Source organism: Opisthocomus hoazin, chromosome 13, assembly GCF_030867145.1.
Source record: "Opisthocomus hoazin isolate bOpiHoa1 chromosome 13, bOpiHoa1.hap1, whole genome shotgun sequence".
In the NCBI taxonomy this organism is placed as follows: domain Eukaryota; kingdom Metazoa; phylum Chordata; class Aves; order Opisthocomiformes; family Opisthocomidae; genus Opisthocomus; species Opisthocomus hoazin.
Window position 1 is genome coordinate 19,106,458 of NC_134426.1, and position 23,123 is coordinate 19,129,580.

At 43.3% G+C, this 23,123-nt stretch overlaps 1 protein-coding gene across 4 annotated transcripts in view; it reads left to right on the top strand.

Moving 5' to 3' along the window:
* Positions 1-23,123, top strand: part of PI4KA (phosphatidylinositol 4-kinase alpha) — a 71,928-nt gene that overhangs the window by 35,940 nt on the left and 12,865 nt on the right. For all 4 annotated transcript variants that reach the window (XM_075434616.1, XM_075434617.1, XM_075434619.1 and 1 more), the window contains exons 23-44: positions 952-1,034; positions 1,311-1,381; positions 1,498-1,622; positions 2,082-2,163; positions 2,862-2,945; positions 3,281-3,370; positions 3,669-3,788; positions 5,357-5,449; positions 5,805-5,961; positions 6,237-6,364; positions 7,610-7,768; positions 8,030-8,181; positions 8,705-8,812; positions 9,545-9,672; positions 9,753-9,872; positions 10,526-10,605; positions 10,753-10,946; positions 11,676-11,766; positions 12,574-12,741; positions 13,287-13,340; positions 16,349-16,469; positions 16,767-16,896. In XM_075434616.1, coding sequence (XP_075290731.1) covers positions 952-1,034; positions 1,311-1,381; positions 1,498-1,622; positions 2,082-2,163; positions 2,862-2,945; positions 3,281-3,370; positions 3,669-3,788; positions 5,357-5,449; positions 5,805-5,961; positions 6,237-6,364; positions 7,610-7,768; positions 8,030-8,181; positions 8,705-8,812; positions 9,545-9,672; positions 9,753-9,872; positions 10,526-10,605; positions 10,753-10,946; positions 11,676-11,766; positions 12,574-12,741; positions 13,287-13,340; positions 16,349-16,469; positions 16,767-16,896 — 2,538 coding nt within the window. The remainder of the gene's footprint in view (positions 1-951; positions 1,035-1,310; positions 1,382-1,497; positions 1,623-2,081; positions 2,164-2,861; positions 2,946-3,280; positions 3,371-3,668; positions 3,789-5,356; positions 5,450-5,804; positions 5,962-6,236; positions 6,365-7,609; positions 7,769-8,029; positions 8,182-8,704; positions 8,813-9,544; positions 9,673-9,752; positions 9,873-10,525; positions 10,606-10,752; positions 10,947-11,675; positions 11,767-12,573; positions 12,742-13,286; positions 13,341-16,348; positions 16,470-16,766; positions 16,897-23,123) is intronic.

A 23,123-nucleotide genomic window follows, 5' to 3' on the forward strand; every position in this document is an offset into this window, starting at 1 on the left:
GTTCCAGGTCAAAATTGCCAGACACTAAGATAAATGAGAATCAGTATTTTGAGTCACGTTAGCTCTATTGAAGATTCCGAGACTGGGAATTCATCTGTGCAAAAATGCCTTTAGAGTGGATAAAAAGGGTGGAGTAATATAGTAGGGCCCAAAAAGTGGGATCTCCTCTGTATAAGAACTGATAAAAGATGGACAAAAGGGTGCTTTAAAGGAATGTCTTGCAAGCAGAGTGTTGTGCTTGCGCCTCTGAAGGACAGTGTAAACACTCGCCTGTTCAGCGAGATCAGTGTAATCTGGGAGCTGAGAAAATTTCTTCGTAGTGTACTTTTTTTCCCCTCAGGAGTGTGTATGGTTGTACTAATCAAACATACTGAATTCACAGACTTTTTTTTGTTTTCTTTAAAAGTCTGTTTAAAGAAGTAGGCAGCTGAAAGCTGAGGTGGAAGTCTAGCAGTGAGGAAAGTAGAAAGAAACTTCTCCATCACGTTTTACTGTGGCAGTAACTGACAACAGGGAAAACCATTCCCAGAAACGTCTTGGTTGTATTTTAGAAACAATTTTTTTATAAGTGGTATTTCCATCATATGCAAATTCAACAGATGCAAAGCCTGTAGAAATACCAAAGACTGTACCATGTTTATATGTTTGTGGTGATTGTGTAAGTGCATCATCATCAGGTTTCCCACTCCTGAGGTGTGAAGCTTACCCTCTCAGTGACAAACCAGCTTTTTATGATCTGAGCCTTGTTAGTTGAATGTAGAAACAAATAGCAATATCACAGTTACTTGTGTGTAGATTTAAAATTATCATGAAATGAACAATTGCCGTATGTGTGTGGTTTGTACTGTGTCATTAAAATAAGTAGGTTTCTGTTGAAGTTTTTTTAAAGAAAAAAAAGTACTAAAACAAAAAGCCAAAACCACTCAAACCGTGAAACTCTGCTTTTCCTAGGGTGTTGCGTTCAACTGACCAAGATCGCTTCCAGGTTATGTTTTGCTATTTTGAGGATAAAGCAATTCAAAAAGACAAATCTGGTAAGATTACTTGTCTAGGTTATTTTGCAACTTGAGATAGTAGGAGGTTATCCCCAGGCATGCAAAACTAAAACAAGTCAAGCAACTGTAGAACGACATGAATCACATTCACTAGATCGCTGTTGCTTTATTCTGGCCAAGAAGACTGGTTTTGTTTTGAAAAGGCTTGGTTCAATGTTGTCTGAGTAAGCAAAAACACTTTTTAACTGTTAAGCATGGTTTATAAAGCAAATGTAATTCTGATAATCAAACCTGTCACCTCTCTCAATTCCTCAGGCATGATGCAGTGTGTGATAGCTGTTGCTGATAAGGTGTTTGAAGCTTTCCTGACAATGATGGCTGATAAAGTAGGTTATGTGGAAACTAAAGTTTAAATTTGCATATATGCTCTTATTTCAGTTTATCAAAGTGAGCTTGTGTGTTTTCTTAAGAGCCTCATACTTCTCTTTGGCCTGCTTTTTAGCCTAAAACTAAGGAGAACGAAGAAGAGTTGGAGAGACATGCTCAGTTCTTGCTGGTGAATTTTAACCACATTCACAAGAGAATCAGGAGAGTTGCAGACAAATACTTATCTGGTCTGGTAGACAAGTGAGTATAGGTTTAATTTTCCTGTTCTTTTTTCACATTGACTGCTGAGTGATTACTTACACAATTGATGATGTCAGTTGAAGGGATTGCTTGGCTGATAATTCTGCTGAAACATGCGCTTGAAAAATAACATTCAGTAGTATTTTTAACTGGGCTCTGAAACTCCTGCTTACAGTGTCTGTGTCTGCTTAGTATTGCCATGGATGGAGCAAAGCCCGTGACATAAGTGCAATCTGAACTCCTATGAAATAGCTCTACTGAGCTTGCTCTTGGAGAGCTTTTCACTCTGTGTTGAGCTAGGCTGTTGTGAGGCATGACAAGCTTTGTGACTTCTGCTGAGTGTGAGCTTACCTGGTGATGAATATAGCTAGCTCTGTGAGCAGCTCCGTTTCTTGATAAAATAATTTGCTTCCTCAGCTCTCCATGGTTATTGTGTTTCTGAATCCTGTCTTGCTCTAGATTTCCTCATTTGCTGTGGAGTGGAACTGTGCTGAAGACCATGCTAGATATTCTGCAGACACTGTCACTGTCTCTTAGTGCAGTAAGTTCCTTTTTTTAGTAATGCTGTTAGGGAAATAAAATGTTTATTTCCATTTTCCTGTAGTACAACTGAATTTTTTTGCTTTGTTTTTCATTTGTTTGATACTTCTTTGAGTTCTGAATTTGTTTTTGCTGCCATCACCAAGACTGATAAAAAAATCTTAAGTTCTGTGAAGTAAGGATTGCATTTGAACTTCTGTTTCAGAGTAGTAAAACTAGTGCTAGAGATTTGTTGTCGAATGTCGTTCAGAAAGTCAAATTTAGCATCAAGAATAAAATACAGCGTTACCTATTATGGGTTGTAACTGTTGAACCCTCTCATTTGAAATAAAAGTTTCGTGGTGGGTTTTTTTGGTTTGTGGGTTTTTTTATGAATTACAGTTGTCAGATTATATTCTTTACAGTCTGTGTATGTGTATCCATGTTCCTTGGATTTATGACGTAGTCATATTTTTTAAGATGGAAATGCTTTACAGAGTTTGATTTTTGTAGTATATGTTGAGGAAAGGGCTTTGGGTTTTTAAAATTATTTATACTGAAAACCAAACTTAGAGCTGTTCAGATTGACTTTGAGAGCAAGTATTAGCAAAAAGGTTTGGTAAATCAGACTTCTTGTTTGAGGGGAGTGCTACCTGTAGTATTCAAGTTAAGTGATGGTGCATTTTATCTTATTGAAAATTGGTAATTGGTTTTGTTTAGGACATTCACAAGGACCAGCCATACTATGACATTCCTGATGCTCCATATAGAATAACTGTCCCTGACACGCATGAAGCCAGAGAGGTAGGTGGTCCTCCTTGATTTATCAAACAACAAGGAGATAAATTAGTGAGCTACTCTGAATTGTCCTTTCCTTAATAATAATTCTCTTGGTAAGGTTTTTCTAATGCAATATGACACTTGGTATTTATGTTTTGCTGAATCTTACTATTTTACTTGACTTGAAGAATGACAGTTCTTTGCTTACCAAGGGTTCATTTAATAGTTACAGAAAATATTAACCGTATCATGTTGCTGCAGCCTGCCTTATTCCCTGTTACTTACTACATCATTAAAACCAGTGCCTCTTGTTAAATGCCCTGTATTTTACCGATTGTATCAATGCTTTCTAATTCTAGAGCATAGTCAAGGATTTTGCTGCACGCTGTGGGATGATTCTGCAAGAAGCAATGAAGTGGGCTCCCTCAGTTACAAAATCTCATCTGCAGGTAATGAGCCTGCTTCTGTGAAAGAATTTGATCTTTGTAGATCTTCAAAATTAGAATTGTGGATGGGGTTTTTTTTCAGGCTATCCAGGCATCATTTTAATTTTTTCTATTGTTCTAAGATTTCCTTTACAGCATTTACAGAGAATAATTAGAATTTTTGATTTGATGTGATTTTTGATGTAGTCCAAACCTGAGTATCTTGAAAATAACAGGTTTGTGCACAGTTGATCATGCTGGATTTGCTTTAGAAGCAGAATTTGGTGTAATAGAATCATCTTGGGTTTTGTTTTGTCATCAGGAGTACTTAAACAAACATCAGAACTGGGTCTCAGGTTTGTCCCAGCACACGGGACTGGCTATGGCTACAGAAAGCGTGTTGCACTTCGCAGGCTACAACAGACAGAACACCACCCTGGGCGTGAGTACTGAGCACAATTCTTGTTTGTTTGTTTGTGCACCTGTATAGCTATGACTGTTGATTTTGTAACATTCAGTGTAGCCACATAATACAGATTTTCTAAATCACCTTTGTCATAGCACTTCAACATTACTCAGAAAGATAACTTATTGTTTTCCACTTCATATCAAGGTATCTTCCAATCATGTTGTTGTGTTAAATACTGGGAAGTAAGATGGTAGCAAGCAAGATGATTTTTAATGATTTGAAAGTAGTATCTTTGTGTAAGACTGCAATGAGCTGCTTTCTAGAGTAATGTAGGTGAGTTTCGGGTGACACCCATTTGCTCAGAGTTTTACGTAAGTTCATTCTAGACGTGCTTTGCATTGAACGTTTCATGCAGTTATATGGAGTTTTTTACAGTTGGGGTTTTTTCATTTATGATTGTAATTTCTGATCTCCTGGAGAAACTTCCAGTGTAATCTATTGTTTCATCAGCTGGCTTGTTTTCTAGCAGCAGCTCTGAAGCTGCCTCCACACCCAGCTTTACAGGATGTCCTTTTGGTTCTCTGTTACAGTTATCCTTGTAGACAGCGCTAGTCACTGAATGTAAATAGGATAAAGAACTCCCAGGACTCAGGAGTGCAGTCACATAGTTCCTTAAAGGGGCATGGTGAAAATAATTGATAGAATAAAGGCTGTGCTGGAAGAAACTAGAAACCTTACAACTAGAAAGGAAATAAGAGAAACAACTTTCTCATTTTCTTAATATGTTAACAGTATTTGTTTTGATTAGGGCCCTCCTGCCTGTTAATCAAGTGACAAAAGGTCTTTCAGAAACCTTTCCGATTGCTAGCAGTTTTTCCTCCTGCTTTATTCCCATGGACTGGACATCACTGATGCAAAGATTATAGTATGCAAATTTTATATCCAAGACATGTAGTAAGACTAGTTCTCAAACGTTTATCCACTGCTGAGTCACGCTAGCCATTAGCGGTACTGAAGCAAAACATTGCTGGAGTGTTGAATTTTTGTTGGCCTTGTATTTTAGTATTAAATCGTCAATATACAAATTAATTTTACAGTATAAAGAGTCATTCTTTTGTTTGTTTTTAAGGAGAAACCTCTGAGTCACAAATTCCTGAGTGCTTCTGCAAAGGGAAGCATGGATTGCTAGTGCACTTTTTAAAGACAGGAACAAAATATTTTCACTGCATTACTGTCAATTCGGCAAGCTGTTGCGTGGAGAGGGCAGAACCAAGGTCACATCTGCTCTTCTGTCTTCTTTACCTGTTCATGAAAAGGGAGCAGCAGTCCCAGAGATTCTAGCCTTTTTATGCCTTTTTTTGGTCTTTCAAAAAGTACATACAAACACGTATATATTTCAAACTGTATATATGGAATTCATGCATGTGTTCCTTATTTCATTTTTATCAGTGTCGGTACTGTTATACCAAATAGTCATGATACAATTCTGTTTATTAGCATAAAGAAAACTGAACTTAAAACATAAGTGAATGTATAAATAGAAAAAAAGACAAATAGTTGGATATGAACAGTATAAAGAGCTATATGTGGTCTGATCATAGGCAACCCAGCTAACTGAAAGACCAACTTGCGTGAAGAAGGACTACTCCAACTTCATGGCTTCTCTTAATTTGCGCAACCGCTATGCTGGAGAGGTAAGTACAGGATTTCTTGTGAGGGTTGAGTTTTCATGATCTGTGGCTTGGTTTCTAACCTAATTTACTGTCCCTTCCAACCTAAATTACTGTATGGTTCTGTGTTATTTTAAGTGCAAACTCGAAAGTTAAATTCCTTCAAGATAAAGGGTATAATCTGCGTAAGGTTATTATACAGAACATTTTACTGTTGGTCTTGCAGCAAGTTCTTAGATTGCAGATAAAGCTAAAGATTTAGCAAAGTAGTAACAAAAGGTGTCTCTGTCTGTGGAGTTCCTTAATTAGCACACAACCAATACCAAACTAGATTCCAAAAAATGCTGTTCTCTGTTGAAAAACCCATTGTATTTTACAGGTTTCTGGAATGATTCAGTTCTCAAATGCTACAGGACGAACATCTGACCTGAATAAACTGATGGTCAAAGAGCTGAATGATGCTCTTGAATCAGGCCACACTGAATTCTACACCCAGGCTATGTTTAAGTTGACTGCACTGCTAATAAGCAGCAAAGGTAATGAAAAGCAAAAGGAGTTCTGCCTTCTGGATGTGAATGCCAAGAGTAATAAACTAGAAAAAACATCTGTATACAAACCCAGTACGCATCAACTTGAAGCAAAACTGTGTTTTGAGTTTTTTCAATTAGGCTTATATTGGGGAGAAACCTTCTTAAACTAGAAGCTATTTATTAGGAACTGATTCTTACATACTGTGCATGCCAATTTAATGCTGATGTGAAAAGCACTTACTTATTCTGTTGGAGAAATCTGAGTGAATGTTTGTTTTCAGACTGTGATCCCCAGCTCCTTCATCATCTGTGTTGGGGACCCTTGCGAATGTTCAATGAACATGGCATGGAAACAGCAATTGCTTGCTGGGAGTGGCTGCTTGCTGCCAAGAATGGAATAGAAGTGCCGGTAAGAAGCTATTTAACAACTCTTTCTCTGCCCCTGCAAGGGAGGAAGAGAGAAAATTTTGAGAGATTCACAGCTGTTGTGATCTGTGTCAAGTAAGGATGTTAAATGCGTTGTTAATCACTTTAGCCTGCCAGGAGATCTCTGTTCGTGTATTGTTGGAAGTCTGAGCACCCTCACGAGGCGGACTGTGGGAAACTGATCTTTCTCAGCAGCAGGAATGATACAGCAAAGGAAATCTGTTAGGATCTCAGCTGTACAATTTACTTTGCTGCCGAGATGCCCGAGCTGCTCATGAATCAGCTTCGAAACTCCCACAATTTGTAGAATGGTGTTTCAAAACAAAGAAATCAATGTCCCTGCTCATCAGTCGAAGCCTCTGGTATCTGGCAATGCACCCTTGCATAAAAAATAGACTTGCAAATGTCCTGATCCTGTAACAGGCCAGACCAGGTGTATTTTGTGATGTGGGGATGAACCTAGTAGTAATAAAGCAAATCAGCATGGTGTAGTGACAGCCCATACATGGTGAGAAAGCTGCCTCAGGTAGTTGCTCCAGTTACTGAGCACTGAGTGTTTCACTTGCTGGAGATAATTATCAATCTAAATGTACTTTCTCAGTTTACATGCACATTTTAGTGTTCAACTTCTTAAGCATCAGTTTAATTCTTTTCTCTTATGCTTCTGGGAAATGTCTTGTATCTTGTTGAGGAGATCAGATAAGCACCCTTGGTTGCTGGGCCTGCTTTCTACCAGAGGATGCCGCTCCCTAGAGTGGGTTCAGCAAAAGTGAATTATCTGCCATCTTGGTGTTGCGCGCTTCGTCAGTTGTGTGTGCTCATGGGCCGAACTGTGTCCTGCAGTACATGAGAACCTGGCATACGCTTGTCTCTGCTGTCCTGGAGTTGGAGGCAGTAACCTTTAGCAGAGCAGGAGGGTAGATGGTACCAGCTGATCTAACAGTGCTGTCTCCTCAACAAAATTACAGCGTTTGTCTGCTGTTGCTCTTAGTCTTTCTGTTACTAGCTGAATTTCATGGGGGAGTCTTTCTTCCTTTCGTAATTTAGGATGTGAAAGAAACATTTTATATCGGGTGGGATGTAGAGACCTGTTTCTGCCTCTCCGTTAACATTGCAGTGAATTTTAATTGATATATTAGATTGTTGTGTGTGCTGTGGAGAGTGCTTGTGCTTTCCATGTAAGAAGATGCTCTTGAAACAAGAAATGCTGTTATCTTCCTTTTTTCAGTTCATGCGGGAAATGGCAGGAGCCTGGCAAATGACAGTGGAGCAGAAAGTTGGCCTATTTTCTGCTGAGCAGAAAGAAGCAGATCCATTAGCAGCCTCAGAAGAGAGCCAGCCGAGGCCTTGTCCACCAGAGGTGACTCCGCATTACATCTGGATAGAGGTGTGTATTTCTTCTGAACATCCCACGTATGGTGGTGTTGCAGTGACACTGGTATTAAGCTACTCTGCACCATTTGTTCTCATGATTCAGGAGGGGAGTAGAGCCATGATGATAGTCCTTCTGCCTCAAAGCTATGAGACACTCTTTTTAGATGAGCATGATAATAGAGGGGGAGAAAGGTGTTTGAAACAGAGGAGACTGGGGGGTTTTGAGATGAAAAAAGGTCAAACAAAGCACGGCATGTCCTTCTCTCTTTCTCAGTTTTTGGTACAGAGATTTGAAATAGCCAAATACTGCAGTTCTGACCAAATAGAGATCTTCTCCAGCCTGCTCCAGCGGTCTCTTTCGTTGAACATTGGAGGAGCAAAAGGCAATTTGAATCGGCATGTGGCAGCAATTGGACCCCGATTTAAGTGAGTAGGTTTTTTATTTTTCCTCGGTAGAAGAAATAAGGTTATAGAGGTGGAAGAAAAAACTTAACACACTCAGTAAATGTATAACTTGTCCTTGGCTTCCAGTGGTGAAAATTCCTTTAAAAGCCTGGAATGATGTAGAGTCTAAGCTCTGTTTTCAAAGCAGAAGCAGCTAACTTGAGCTTGAAAGTCATTTTTGGTGCTTCAGAAAACTTCATGGTATAATTTCATACAGTGAAATGCCCACACCATGGATCCAGTCAATGTATCAGTTGGAGATAATTTTGCTCCAACAGTTGTTTTCACTTTTTGTGACTTGAAGACTTCGATTTTCTGTGGTTCATTAGTCACAGCTTTAGGAACAGACTGATGATAATGAAAACGGTTTGCCAGGAGCTCTGAAACAGACGCTTTTCAATGAGTTGAATTGAGTTACAGCTGTAGCTGTAGTTCGTATGGTGTTGCATGTGTCGCTGTTTTGGGAATGCCAGAATTTTAATTCTGTAACTATTTTGCTTGTTAGGTTACTGACTCTGGGGTTGTCTTTGCTGCATGCTGATGTGGTTCCAAACGCAACTATTCGAAATGTTTTGAGAGAAAAGATTTATTCAACTGCCTTTGATTATTTCAGGTACTTTTTTATTTGTAACTACTCAGTGAAAGGGTGTATGTGATTTCCTGAACCTTCCATGATACTTCAAAGCAGCAGCTGTCTTTCTCTTCTAGTGATTTAACTTATCTCTTTCCTGTTTCACCCATTTTAACAGAAACGTTTATTTTCCTTGTGCTTTTGTGTAGTTCATAAACCATTGCAAAGAGTCTTAGATATAAGTTCCAGGTTTTATGTGTGGTTTATAAAGTAGTACCTTCAGGAATGTTTCTGTTCTTTTCTTTCTTTCCTTATTTTGGAGTTTATTCAGTATGCAAAATTGTACCTAGATTTATAAGATTTAAAGAATTGCTGTTACAGACTGTGTGGCTGAAATACAGTTTCACTGTCTTAAAAATACACCCACACAGATTCTGCTGATTTCAACACTTGACATGGGCACAACAGAAAATAATATAATTGATGGGAATGTCTGAATGTGAGGTCGTCAGTCACGATATTAGATTTCAGATGAATCCAAGATGCTGACAGACTGCTGCTGAATTTTCAGTTATAATAGGATTTATTAAAGTCATTTAAATATGACTTTATTCAGTCAGACAGAATATAGCCATGAGGATAAAATGTAGTGATGTGTAGTCTCATCCTTGTAGATTCTGGTCAGAATAAGAAATATGACTTGATTATATTTGTGTGGCTTTTGGTTTTTTCCTAGTACATTAAACTTCACATTATTTGTGTGATTTCTTTAAGTTGTCCCTCAAAGTTCCCTACACAAGGGGATAAGAGGCTTCGTGAGGATATCAGCATATTGATCAAGTTTTGGACAGCGATGTTCTCAGACAAGAAGTATCTGACTGCCAGCCAACTCGTGCCGCCTGGTGAGTTCCGTTATGAGCCATTTCGAAAGCCTGTTGTTTCTTTGGTTGGGTTCTACATCAGATCTGTGCTCTCTTGTTAGATAATCAAGACACCAGGAGCAACCTGGATATCAACGTTGGATCTCGGCAACAGGCTACACAAGGATGGATAAATACTTACCCTTTATCCAGCGGCATGTCAACCATATCTAAAAAATCAGGTATCTTCTTGATTGTAACTAGTGCATTGCAGCCAACTTTACAGCATATTTTATATGCAGATATTGCTTAAAGTCAATATTAAACTTTACCATTGGGCTCTTGTTCTTCTGGCAAGGTGTTTAATTACCAGTGCCAAACTTTGGAGACGGGCTGGAAAAAATCTCACTGGTAGCAAGCAGCAAAGTTTTGAAATTACCTGGGTTTTTTTGATAGAATGTTCAGTTCTGTAGTGGAGAAGAAACAAGACTGGAGGTCAAGATGTATTGAAATCCTGTAAGGAAATTGCTTTGTTTGTGCAAACATGCCCCGAGTGCTTTTTGGGGGCAGCAGAGAGATATTAGATTGTGGGCTGTGTTTTTGTAGTTGTAAACTATATGCTCTTTCTTTTTAGTAGGCTGTCGTGTTTCTAAAGTGAGTGCAATATGGGCTAAATTGATAACCCCATAGCCTGTTGTACTCTGTATGTTCAGAGAGCGACTGTACGACAAGTAACTGCAGTGCTGACTTTCTGAAGTCATTCTGATCTAAATTAAGAAGTGTCCTATGGTTATTCAGTTCTTCTGTGTTAATGTTGCCAGGTGTGGACAGTTTGAAAGCATCGTTTAACATACTGAACAAAAGCCGCTGAAAACTTTTTTATCCTTTTCTCAAGGAATGTCTAAGAAGACCAACAGAGGTACGCAGCTACACAAGTACTACATGAAGCGAAGAACATTACTGCTCTCATTGCTGGTGGGTCATCAGAAGAATGGGGAAACTGCATGAATTTCTAAGACCCTGTTGTTGTTGCATGATACATAAAATGAAGTATGAAATGGGGAGTGTTTTTTCTTCTTCCAGAAAATACTTTTTTTTTTTTTTCTTTTCTGTTTCCCTCAGGCTACTGAGATTGAATGCTTAATCACATGGTACAATCCACTGTCTTCTCCTGAGCTAGAGTTGGATCAAACTGGAGAAAACAGTGTAGCGAACTGGAGGTCTAAGTATATCAGTCTTAGTGAGAAGCAGTGGAAGGATAATGTAAATCTGGCTTGGAGCATTTCTCCTCATCTTGCTGTGCAGCTGCCTTCCAGGTGAGATACTTCAAAAGAAAGAACTGATGCAATTCTTGCTGCCTGAGAAGTTGAGTGAGTACTTACACTGTAAGTACTGATGGCACTTGCTGCTGTCTACAGCCCGCTTACATTCTTTCACAGCTGGTTGAGACCTTTGAAATGGAAAGCACTAGATTACTTAATATACTCATTTGGCTCAGGCTCTAGTGGAGTCCAGCTTCCTTTCCTGCCACCCGTTCTTCGCTAACACTTAGTGTTTTGTTCAGAAGAAATCATGGAGGTTTTTAATAGTGTTTAACCCATTAGCAGGCATAGCGTTTAAACAGTGCTAAGATTACCTTTGAATGAAGTGTTCTAGCTATGTATTGGCTTACACTTCAAAAAGTATTACAGGAGAATTAGCATAGCTGGCTCCGGAAGGGAAAGGAAATTCTTTCCCCCTTACAACAGTGATAGTTTTTGGCAAGTAGAGTTCTGCACACTGGTGTCTGTAGAATCCCAGACAATATATTTCAGCCAAGAATCCAACAGTGGGCTAAAATACTAGTGGTTTATACAAAAGCATTGGATGACAACCAGTTGTTCCTGGATCCTCTTTTCACAGCATATTGGTCCCGCAGTGTGCATTATTTCGTAGTTGCACTATTTGTTTATTAAGCATATAGTTTTGCTGTCCTCATCTTCACATAAATAGAAGAGACTGTCAAAATTTTCTAATAATGTTACTGTATTCCTGGTTTTACTTAGATTTAAGAACACTGACGCTATTGGAACAGAAGTGACCCGTCTGGTTCGGCTGGACCCAGGAGCTGTTAGTGATGTTCCTGAAGCAATAAAGGTACTTGTGGATATTTGTACTATTACAGGGCCCCAGTATGCAAATTTCATCCAGATATATTGGAAAATACAGTCTTTACTTAACACAGTGCATGTTCTAGTGCTAACCATAGCTCTGTAGGAGAGAGTGACAAAAGAGCCGTGGGAATAGGGTGCTGAGGCAAGAACCACAGTAATAAGAGTACGTGGCTAGTTAGCTAATGGTACATCTCGCTCCTGGGTATATTCTCACCATACACAAAATGTCTCAAAACTCATCACTTGCAGTACAGCCATCACTTCTGTTCCTCTTGCATAATATGTAAAAAGACCACTGGTGAGTGCTGCTGCTGCAATTTTTCAAGCTTAACCCATTCTGTGTGTCAAGAAGCCAAGCCTCTTAAAATGGAGGAGACTCTTCATGCTGATCTGCAGTGAAGCACTCTAGTCACATGAGGGACAGTCTTGTAAGAGCTGCATTCTCTACATCACCTGTAAAATAGATGACAGGAAAACTGAACCTTTTTTGACTTTTACAAAAAGGCTCATCTGTTCTTCTTTCTCCCTATGCTAGAACTCCTGTATTTTGCTTTTAGTAACTTGACTTCACTAACTTCATCTGATGATCTGGGAGGTGAGACGATTCCGATAGATTTCCATGGGAAAAAAAATGCTTTAGATAAAACAGCTGTGGTTTTGTAAAATAAAATGTAGCATGTTTCACTTCTCCTCCTGTAGGAAGATAGATTGTAGCATTACTATCTGATGTGTATTACTAAGACATTGCTGGGTGCTGTAAACTCCTAACATGTCTGACCTGCTTTTTCAGTACCTGGTTACGTGGCATACAATTGATGCTGATGCACCTGAGCTCAGCCATGTTCTGTGCTGGGCACCAACAGATCCACCAACTGGGCTTTCATATTTTTCAAGCATGTATCCGCCTCATCCTCTAACAGCTCAATATGGAGTTAAAGTCCTGCGATCTTTTCCTCCGGTAAGATGAGTTCCAAGAGAGACTTAACACCCCAAGTAGAGTTATGGCCTTAGTTGTTGTGCCCACAGGCTTCATTTTAATACCGTGGAGAGACATGTATGCTAAATGGGCACATGACATTGCAGAATATGAATATATTGGGATGAAAAGTTAAAGTCACGCATAATACTGATGTGTGTACTTGCGGCTTTTTTGTCATAAATCACACTAAGCTGAATTCTTAAGGCTGCTCTTCTCAAATTGTTCCTTTTGAATCTTCTCTCAGTGGAAAGGTATTTCTTCTCAAGCAGCAGAAGGCTGGATTTTTAACACTTGTCAGACTTGTATTAAGACTGTAAAATACATGGTTATTGATATTTTTGAAAGGAGTAAATGGACAGAAAAATAATTTGAGGGGGTGGCATATATGTAGTTAAAAACAAAGAGGCAATGATATTTTGTTCATCACCTAACTGAAGGGAGCTTTTCTCTGTGCATATGACCTGTCTTCCCTTTCAGCTACTAAAACAATAACAATACAAACCCTGCCATCTTTTCTCTTTCAGGATGCCATTTTATTCTACATTCCACAGATTGTGCAGGCACTTCGGTATGACAAGGTGAGGATATGAAACAGCTGCATATGAACAAAACAGATTTTTAAAGATTTTTTTAGACTTAAAACTGCAAATTAGACAAAATATAAGCTTAAACTAATGATGCTTATTATTGTCCTATATCTCTGATTCATACAAGAAAAATTACTGTCTCTAGAGGCTGGCTTGCTTTGGATATACCGCTTTTATGAACAGATAAACTTAAGAAACAGAGGCTATGTAGCTCATCTCTTAGGAAACAGATTTTGTTACGAGAAGCCTGAGGTTCGGGACCACCTGAGGAACCTGAATGTGCATTAGTCTATGGGACCTGACGAGATGCATCCCAGAGTCCTGAGGGAACTGGCTGATGTCATTGCCAAGCCACTCTCCATGGTATTTGAAAGGTCATGGCAGTCAGGTGAAGTCTCTGGTGACTGGAGGAAGGGAAACATTGTGCCCATTTTTAAAAGGGTGGGAAGGAGGACACTGGGAACTACCAACCTGTCAGTCTTAGCTCTGTGCCTGGGAAGATCGTGGAACAGATCCTCCTAGAAGATATGCTAAGGCACATGGAGGGTAGGGAGGGGTGATTCGAGACAGCCAGCATGGCTTCACCAAGGGCAAGTCCTGCCTGACCCAACCTAGTGGCTTTCTATGATGGCGTGGCTAGATCAGTGGACAAGGGGAAAGCTGTGGATGTGATCTATCTGGACTTCTGTAAAGCCTTCGACGCAGTCCCTCACAACATCCTTCTCTCTAAATTGGAGAAATATGGATTTGATGGGTGGACTGTTCAGTGGCTAAGGAATTGGTTGGAAGGTAGCAGCCAGAGGGTAGTGGTCAAAGGCTTGATGTCCGAATGGATGCCGGTGACAAGTGGTGTCCCTCAGGGGTCTGTACTGGGGCCAATGCTGTTTAACATTTTTGTCAATGATTTAGCAAGATCAAGTGCACCCTCAAGCAAGTTTGCAGGTGTCACCAAGCTGAGTGGTGCAGCTGACACAGCAGAAGGACGGGATGCCATCCAGAGGGATGTGGACAAGCTTGAGAAGTGGGCCTGTGTGAACCTCATGAGGTTCAACAAGGTGAAGTGCAAGGTCCTGCATCTGGGTCAGGGTAACCCCCACTATCAATATGGGCTGGGGGACGAAGGGATTGAGAGCAGCCCTGCCAAGAAGGACTTGGGGGTGGTGGTGGATTAAAAGCTAGACATGAGCCACCAATGTGCACTCGCAGCTCAGAAGGCCCACCATATCCTGGGCTGCATCAAGAGGTGTGGGCAGCAGGGCGAGGGAGGTGATTCTGCCCCTCTACTCTGCACTAGTGACACCCCACCTGGAGTCCTACGTCCAGCTCTGGAGCCCCCAGCACAAGAAGGACGTGGAGCTGTTGGAGTGGGTCCAGAGGAGGTCACAAAAACAATCAGAGGGATGGGAGACCGCTGCTGTGAGGACAGGCTGAGAGAGTTGGGGTTGTTCAGCCTGCAGAAGACAAGGCTGTGGGGAGACCTTAGAGCAGCCTGTCAGTACCTGAAGGGGGCTTATAGGAAAGATGGGGAAAAGATCTTCAGCAGGGCTTGTTGCGATAGGACAAGGAGCAATGCTTTAAACTAAGAAAGGGTAGATTTAGACTGGATATAAGGAAGAATTTTTTTATGATAAGGGTGGTGAAACACTGGAACGGACTGCCCAGAGAGGTAGTGGAGGCCCCATCCCTGGAAACATTCAGGCTTTGGAATAGGCTGCCCAGGGAGGTGGTTGAGCCCCCATCCCTGGAGGTGTTTAAAAAACATGTAGAAGTGGCACTTCAGGATATGGTTTAGTAGGAATCATGGTGTTGGGTGGATGGTTGGACTTGATGATCTTAGAGGTCTTTTCCAACCTATGATGCTATGATTCTATGAACATTCAAGGCCAGGTTGGATGGCGCGCTGAGCAACCTGATCTAGTTGAAGATGTCCCTGCTCGCTGCAGGGGGGGTGGGCAAGATGACCTTTAAAAGGTCACTTCCAACCCAAAGCATTCTATGATTCATTCTATGAGGACTCTGAGTAAAGCTCGTGAAGGTCTGCATGAGACAAACAGCAAGGAAATTAAATCACTGTCCTTAATCATTTTGCTGTGTAGTGAACGAGAGGAGACAATCTAGGGATATATTGTGCTCCATCATATATATGAAATCATATGTTAGGTTCATATTGCGGAAGCCAGAAGTAAAGCTTGATGACAAAGTTCAGAGTTCATTAATGCGAGATCATTGTTATCTCCCCACAAGGTATGTGAATTCTGGTCATCTGGTGCGTTTTCAGGCGAAAACATCCCCAGCCAGTAGCGTAGGTGACTGTATTTAGTTACTCTTTGAGAACTTTGCATAGAAAAGTATCCTCTGCAATGCAGAGCATGAACATCAGACATCTTGTCTGTTGATATCAGTCAAACATAGAAACATCTAGAGACTACGGAAGTAACTGCAAGTAGAGGAAAGGGAATGCAACTTCTTGAATGAATAGGATTCTCTTGTACACTTCAACTTCTTTCGTAAGTTTGTTCTTACTTTCTAGAATTTCTGTGGAACTGTGCCAGCATGTGCAGTTCTTGCCACCAAAATGTGCAGTCCATGTGACACTGTCTAGATTTCTGGTGTTACAGGAGCATTTAGTGTTGCCAAGCATAACCAGTGTCTCTATTGCACTGTGCATTGTACATATACTAGGAGATGCCTTAAGCTCAGAGAGATCTGAAATCCAAATAGAACAGATACAAAATGGCACAGGGGTGGGAAGGAGGTTGGTTAGAATAACGGAATAGGTCAGTTATAAAGGTGAAAACAGTTTCGGGTCAATTCACTACCTGTTAAAATACACTGCCATTCTTCAAAGGTCTTTTTAGCAACGTGAACGAGAGTGCAGAGGTCTTGTTTCAATCCACTAAATATTTTTGAGTTTGAAGAATAGCTGTTAGAAGCAGTAGTATTGAGTCTGCTAGAGTTGTAATGATCTTTGATCCTTACTGAACTCGATATGGTTGCAGATGGGTTACGTTAGAGAATACATCCTGTGGGCAGCTGCCAAATCCCAGCTCTTGGCTCACCAATTCATCTGGAACATGAAAACTAATATCTACCTGGACGAAGAAGGACACCAAAAAGATCGTGAGTGCTTTAAAATACGTTCTAGCTTGACTCCTTTCCATGCCTCAGTTCAGACTAAATCTCCTTCCTGCTTCTCTTGGCAGGAGGGATCCTTTTAGCTGGGAACTTGTCTTTCATTGTAGAGAAAGGGCCCATTCTGTAGAAGTATTCTACCTGACAGTGCATCAAAAGAGATGTGGCAATGTTTGCATCAGTACCTTTTTTGAATGCTATCTAAAGGTGGCTATTTTCATCACGCATATCATTGAGCTTTCTGAAATCAGCTTCTGACACAAATGCTTCCTTTTTCACGTGCAGCCGACATCGGGGAACTTTTGGAGCAGCTAGTGGAGGAGATAACTGGCTCATTATCTGGCCCAGCCAAGGAGTTCTACCAACGGGAATTTGATTTCTTTAATAAAATCACCAATGTTTCAGCCATTATCAAGTAAGTGCTGTGCTTCAGAATTGTGCTTTTTGGGGGGTCGCTGTTCTGTTAATTACCAGTGTCCTGATTAAGAGGCTAAGTTGCTTTTAGGGGTGTTGGGATAATATTTTTGGGGAAAAAAGAATTAACTAGTTATATGATAAGAAGTGAATTTTTTTCTTAAATGTAATTTAAGAGTTGTAGTAGGATGCAAAGGCTCATTTTAGTTTGTCTTTTAGGGATAATTCATATCTGCCCTGATCTCAGTGCTTGTGCTTTGAGCTAGCAGTCTGTCCTAAGCAGCTATGACTGTAGAAGCAGATGATTCTAAACTTGAACTTTAGTTTTTAATCTGATTTTATTAAATATGTTGTGGTTGGTAGTAGTGGAATGAGTTTGTTTTGCTTTAGCCTAGATAAATGCCAGGTGTCCACCAAAGCAGCTCTGTCACTCCCCCTCCTCAGCTGGACAGGGGAGAAGAAATAGGATGAAAGGCTCGTGGGTCGAGATAAGGACAGGGAGAGATCACTCACCAGTTACCGTCATGGGCAAAACAGACTGAACGGGGGGAGAAAAGGAAGTTTAATTTATCACCAATCAAATCAGAGTAGGATAATGAGACATAAAATAAATCTTAAAACACCTTCCCCCCACCCCTCCCTTCTCGGTCTCAACTTCACTTCCATTTTTCTACCTCTTCCCCCCGAGCGGCACAGGGGGACGGGGAATGGGGGTTGCGGGCAGTTCATCACACGTTGTCTCGGCCACTCCTTCCTCCTCAGGAGGAGGACTCCTCACACTCTGCCCCTGCTCCAGCGTGAGATCCCTCTCAGGGGAGACAGTTCTCCACAAACTTCCCCAAAGAGAGTCCTTCCCACGGGGTGCCGTTCTTCACAGACTGCGCCAGCGTGGGTCTCTTCCTTGGGGTGCAGTCCTTCAGGAACAGGCTGCTCCAGCATCGGTCCCTCATGGGGTCACAAGCCCTGCCAGCAAACCTGCTCCAGCATGGGCTCTTCTCTCCACGGGTCCACAGGTCCTGACAGAAGCCTGCTCCAGCATGGGCTACCCACAGGGTCACAGCCCACTTCAGGCATACATCTGCTCCAGTGTGGGGTCTTCCATGGGCTGTGGGTAGAGATCTGCTCCAACTGGAGCTCCATGGGCTGCAAGGGGACAGCCTACCTCCCCATGGTCTTCATCATGGGCTGCAGGGGAAAAATCTCTGCTCCAGCTTCTGGAGCACCTCTTCCCCCTGCTTCTGCACTGACCTTGGTGTCGGCAGAGTTGTTTCTCTCACGTAGTCTCACACCTCTCTCTCGACTGCCATTTTCACTGCAGTTTTTTTTTTTCTCCCTTCTTAAAGATGTTATCACAGAGGCGCTGATTGGCTTGGCCTTGGCCGGCGATGGGTCCAGCATAGAGCCAGCTGGCATTGGCTCTATCAGACATACGGGAAGCTTCTAGCAACTTCTCACAGAAGCCACCCCTATACCCCCCGCTACCAAAACCTTGCCACACAAACCCACAACAGGTTCCCTAGAAAAATGCACTGATACAGGAATGGAATTGGTAAAGCAATCGGTGCTCATGTTCTAGTTGAAATCCCATCAGTCTAGTTGTCACCTGCATCCTTAATTTGGGTTTTTTTGGATACGCTGCCAGTGTTCTCCTGAAAAGTAATCAGAGGTTGGTTCAGACAGGAAACACAGCAGTTCTCTGTTTAGGTCTGCCAAATTGACTGTCTTTTTTTTTCTTCTTTTTTTGCATATTATAATTTGTTATTGTTTTGGTTTCGGCTGCCGCCGGCAACAAAAGCGCCATGCGGCCGCCCCTCCCCCCGCCGGTGTGCGGAGGAGAATGAAAAGAAAGAGGCAGAAACTGGTGGGTTGGGATAAGGGCAGTTTAACAGAACAGCAAACAGAGGGAAACAGGAACAAGAATGATACAAATAAGGAGAAAAACACAACAACGAACCGTACGACCCAGACAGCCGCTCTCCCGAACAGCACTGGTGCTGCGCCCCCCCCCCCCCCCCCCCGCCCACCGGAACCCAGCGTGATGTCACATGGTATGGAATACCGGGCTCTGTTTGGCCAGGTGGGGTCAGCCCCCACCCCCTGGCTGTGCCCCTTCCTGGAGTCCGGTGAAAATTAACCCTGTCCTGGCCAAACCCAGGACATTATCCACCCCTTATTCCATACTGTCTACGTCATGCCCAGGTCCCCCATTGTCCAGTTGATCACCACCACTTCTCCTGTCTCCAGATATCATTCCCTTAGTCTATGGATCATCACTCTAAAGTGTCCATTGAGTTCATTTAATCCATGACTTCAGGCTCCATCTGTCGTAATGGTCTTCCGTGGCAGGAGAGGTGATGTGTGGTGATGGGCGGTCACTTGCTGCATCCGGAGCTTACGGCTGATGTATCTGGTGCAGCCTGTGCCCACAGTCTGCAGGAGATGTTGATCTTGATGAAGTTGCTGGATGCCAGTTGTTGAAAACCAGGTCCAGTTCCATCATCGCTGTGCTCTGCTAGGTTTTCTTTGAAAAAGTCCATCCTTCTTTAATCTGGACGATTCTTACTATGCTACTACTGGTACAAAATATAACAATTATAACAGTGATAACAGACAGTGACAGGGTTATTTAACAATTAACTTTATACAATTTATTTATGGACTATTCTTGCCCAAAATTAAATCCCCATGAGGTACACATCGGACTTCCCCATCCTTCCACATTACCCACCGGGTACACCCAGGTCCTTGAGCAAAAGCAATCCCCCGGACGGGCTTGCCTTTGTCCGAGGCAGGACTAACCCAAACCGTCTTCCCTAACATGTTCCGCATGTGCACTACAGGGACTTTATCCCCTTCTACGGGGCGCTGAGGTTTTGACTGGGCAGGACCAGCCCTGTTGGTGGACCCTCTGGTGTTCACCAACCAGGTGGCCTTTGCTAAATGAGTATCCCAATTTTTGAAAGTCCCACCCCCCATTGCCCTCAAAGTGGTTTTTAGCAGCCCATTGTAACGTTCGATCTTTCCAGAGGCTGGTGCATGGTAGGGGATGTGATACACCCACTTGATATCGTGTTCTTTGGCCCAGGTGTCTATGAGGCTGTTGCGAAAATGAGTCCCGTTGTCCGACTCAATTCTTTCAGGAGTGCCATGTCGCCACAGGACTTGTTTTTTCAAGGCCCAGGATGGTATTCCGGGCAGTGGCATGGGGCACAGGGTAGGTTTCCAGCCATCCGGTGGTGGCCTCCACCATTGTGAGCACATAGCGCTTGCCTTGGCGGGTTTGTGGCAGTGTGATGTAGTCAATCTGCCAAGCCTCCCCGTATTTATATTTTAGCATTCGTCCTCCATACCACTGAGGCTTTACCCGCTTGGCTTGCTTGATTGCAGCACGTGTTTCACATTCATGGATAACCTGTGCGATGGTATCCATGGTCAAGTCCACCCCTCGGTCACGAGCCCATCGGTATGTCGCGTCTCTTCCTTGGTGGCCCAAGGTGTCGTGGGCCCACTGAGCTATAAACAGTTCACCCTTATGTTGCCAGTCCAGATCCACCTGAGCCACTTCAATCTTAGCAGCCTGATCTACCTGGTGGTTGTTTTGATGTTCTTCAGTGGCCCGACTCTTAGGGACGTGGGCGTCCATGTGACGGACTTTTACAGCCAACTGCTCCAGCCGGGCAGCAATATCTTGCCACAATGGGGCAGCCCAGATAGGTTTGCCTCTGCGCTGCCAGTTGTTCTTCTTCCATTGCTGCAGCCACCCCCACAAGGCATTGGCCACCACTCTAGAGTCAGTGTAAAGATAGAGCACTGGCCACTTCTCTCGACTGGCAATGTCTAAAGCCAGCTGGATGGCTTTCACCTCTGCAAACTGGCTGGACTCACCTTCTCCCTCGGCAGTTTCCGCGACTTGTCGTGTAGGGCTCCATACAGCAGCCTTCCACCTCCGCTGCTTCCCCACAATGCGACAGGACCCATCCGTGAACAGGGCATACTGTTTCTTATCTTCTGGCAGCTGGTTATACAGTGGGGCCTCTTCAGCACATGTCACCTCCTCCTCTGGCGATGCTCCAAAATCTTTGCCTTCTGGCCAGTCCATGATTAACTCCAGAATTCCTGGGCGACTGGGGTTTCCCATTCGGGCGCGCTGGGTGATCAGCGTGACCCACTTACTCCACGTAGCATCGGTGGCATGATGCGTAGAGGGGACCCTCTCTTTGAACATCCAGCCCAGGACCGGCAATTGTGGAGCTAGGAGGAGCTGTGCTTCAGTGCCGACCACTTCTGAAGCAGCTCGAACGCCTTCATATGCTGCCAGAATCTCTTTTTCAGTGGGAGTATAGCGGGCCTCGGATCCTTTGTATCCCCGGCTCCAGAACCCCAGGGGTCAACCTCGAGTCTCCCCTGGTGCTTTCTGCCAGAGACTCCAGGTTGGGCCATTCTCCCCGGCTGCGGTGTAGAGCACGTTTTTAACATCTTGCCCTGACCGGACTGGACCAAGGGCTACGGCATGAACTATCTCCCGTTTAATCTGTTCAAATGCCTGTCGTTGCCTAGGGCCCCATTCAAAATCATTCTTCTTCCGGGTCACGTGGTACAGAGGATTTACAATCTGGCTGTAATTTGGGATGTGCATCCTCCAAAAGCCCACAACACCCAGGAAGGCCTGTGCTTCCTTTTTGCTGGTTGGTGGAGACATAGCTGCTATTTTGTTGATGACATCCATTGGGATCTGACGGCGCCCATCCTGCCATTTTATTCCCAAAAACTGGATCTCTTGCGCAGGTCCCTTGACTTTACTTCGCTTAATGGCGAAACCGGCTTTCAGAAGGATCTGAACTATTTTCTCCCCTTTCTCAAAAACTTCCTCCGCTGTGTCGCCCCATACAATGATGTCATTGATGTACTACACATGTTCTGGAGCTTCACGCTTTTCCAGTGCAGTCTGGATTAGTCCATGGCAAATGGTGGGACTGTGTTTCCACCCGTGGGGCAGTCGATTCCAGGTGTACTGGATGCCCCTCCAGGTGAAAGCAAACTGTGGCCTGCACTCTGCTGCCAAAGGGATGGAGAAGAATACATTAGCGATGTCAATTGTAGCATACCACTTGGCTGCCTTTGACTCCAGCTGATATTGAAGTTCTAGCATGTCTGGCACAGCAGCACTCAGCGGTGGTGTGACTTCATTCAGGCCACGGTAGTCTATTGTCAGTCTCCACTCTCCAGTAGATTTTCTCACTGGCCATATGGGACTATTAAAGGGTGAGCGAGTTTTGCTGATCACTCCTTGACTCTGCAGCTGGCGGATCAGCTGATGAATGGGGACAAGGGAGTCTTGGTTACTGCGATATTGTCACCGGTGCACCGTTGTGGTCGCGATTGGCACCTGTTGTTCTTCAACCCTCAGCAACCCCACAACGGAAGGATCCTCCGAGAGACCAGGCAAAATGGACAGCTGTTTAATTTCTTCCGTCTCCACAGCAGCTATGCCAAAAGCCCACCGATACCCCTTTGGGTCCTTGAAATAGCCTCTCCTAAGATAGTCTATCCCAAGGATGCACGGAGCCTCGGGGCCAGTTACAATAGGGTGCTTCTGCCAGTCCTGCCCAGTGAGGCTCACTTCAGCCTCCAGTACACTCAGCTCTTGAGACCCCGCTGTCACTCCTGAAATGCAAATGGACTCTGACCCTTTGAACTCTGATGGCATTAAAGTACACTGTGCACCAGTGTCCACTAGAGCTTTATACTCTTGTGGATCTGACGTGCCAGGCCACCGAATCCACACCATCCAATAAACGTGGTTGTCCCTTTCCTCCACCTGGCTGGAGGCAGGGCCCCTCTAATCCTCGTCAGAGAATTTGCTGCTCACCTGCTGTAAAAATGACTTGGAGGTCCCCTCCAGAGGATCAGAATCAAGGTCAAACTGTCTACCTGGTCTGGAGAGCTGGCTTCTGGAAACTGGAGCGGCATTTTTCCTAACAGAGTCCCCTTTTGTGATTGTTTTACCTCGCAACTCACGCACTCGTGCCTCTAGACTTGAGGTGGGTTTTCCATCCCACTTCCTCATGTCCTCTCTGTGGTCACACAGGTAAAACCATAGGGTGCCCCATGGTGTGTAGCCTCTGTATTCCCTCTCCTGAGCAGGAAACGCTTGCCCCTAATAGCTGAGACACTGGCCCGTACAGGTGGGGAGTAGGACCTACGCTTTTTCATTTGTCAGACCTCCCG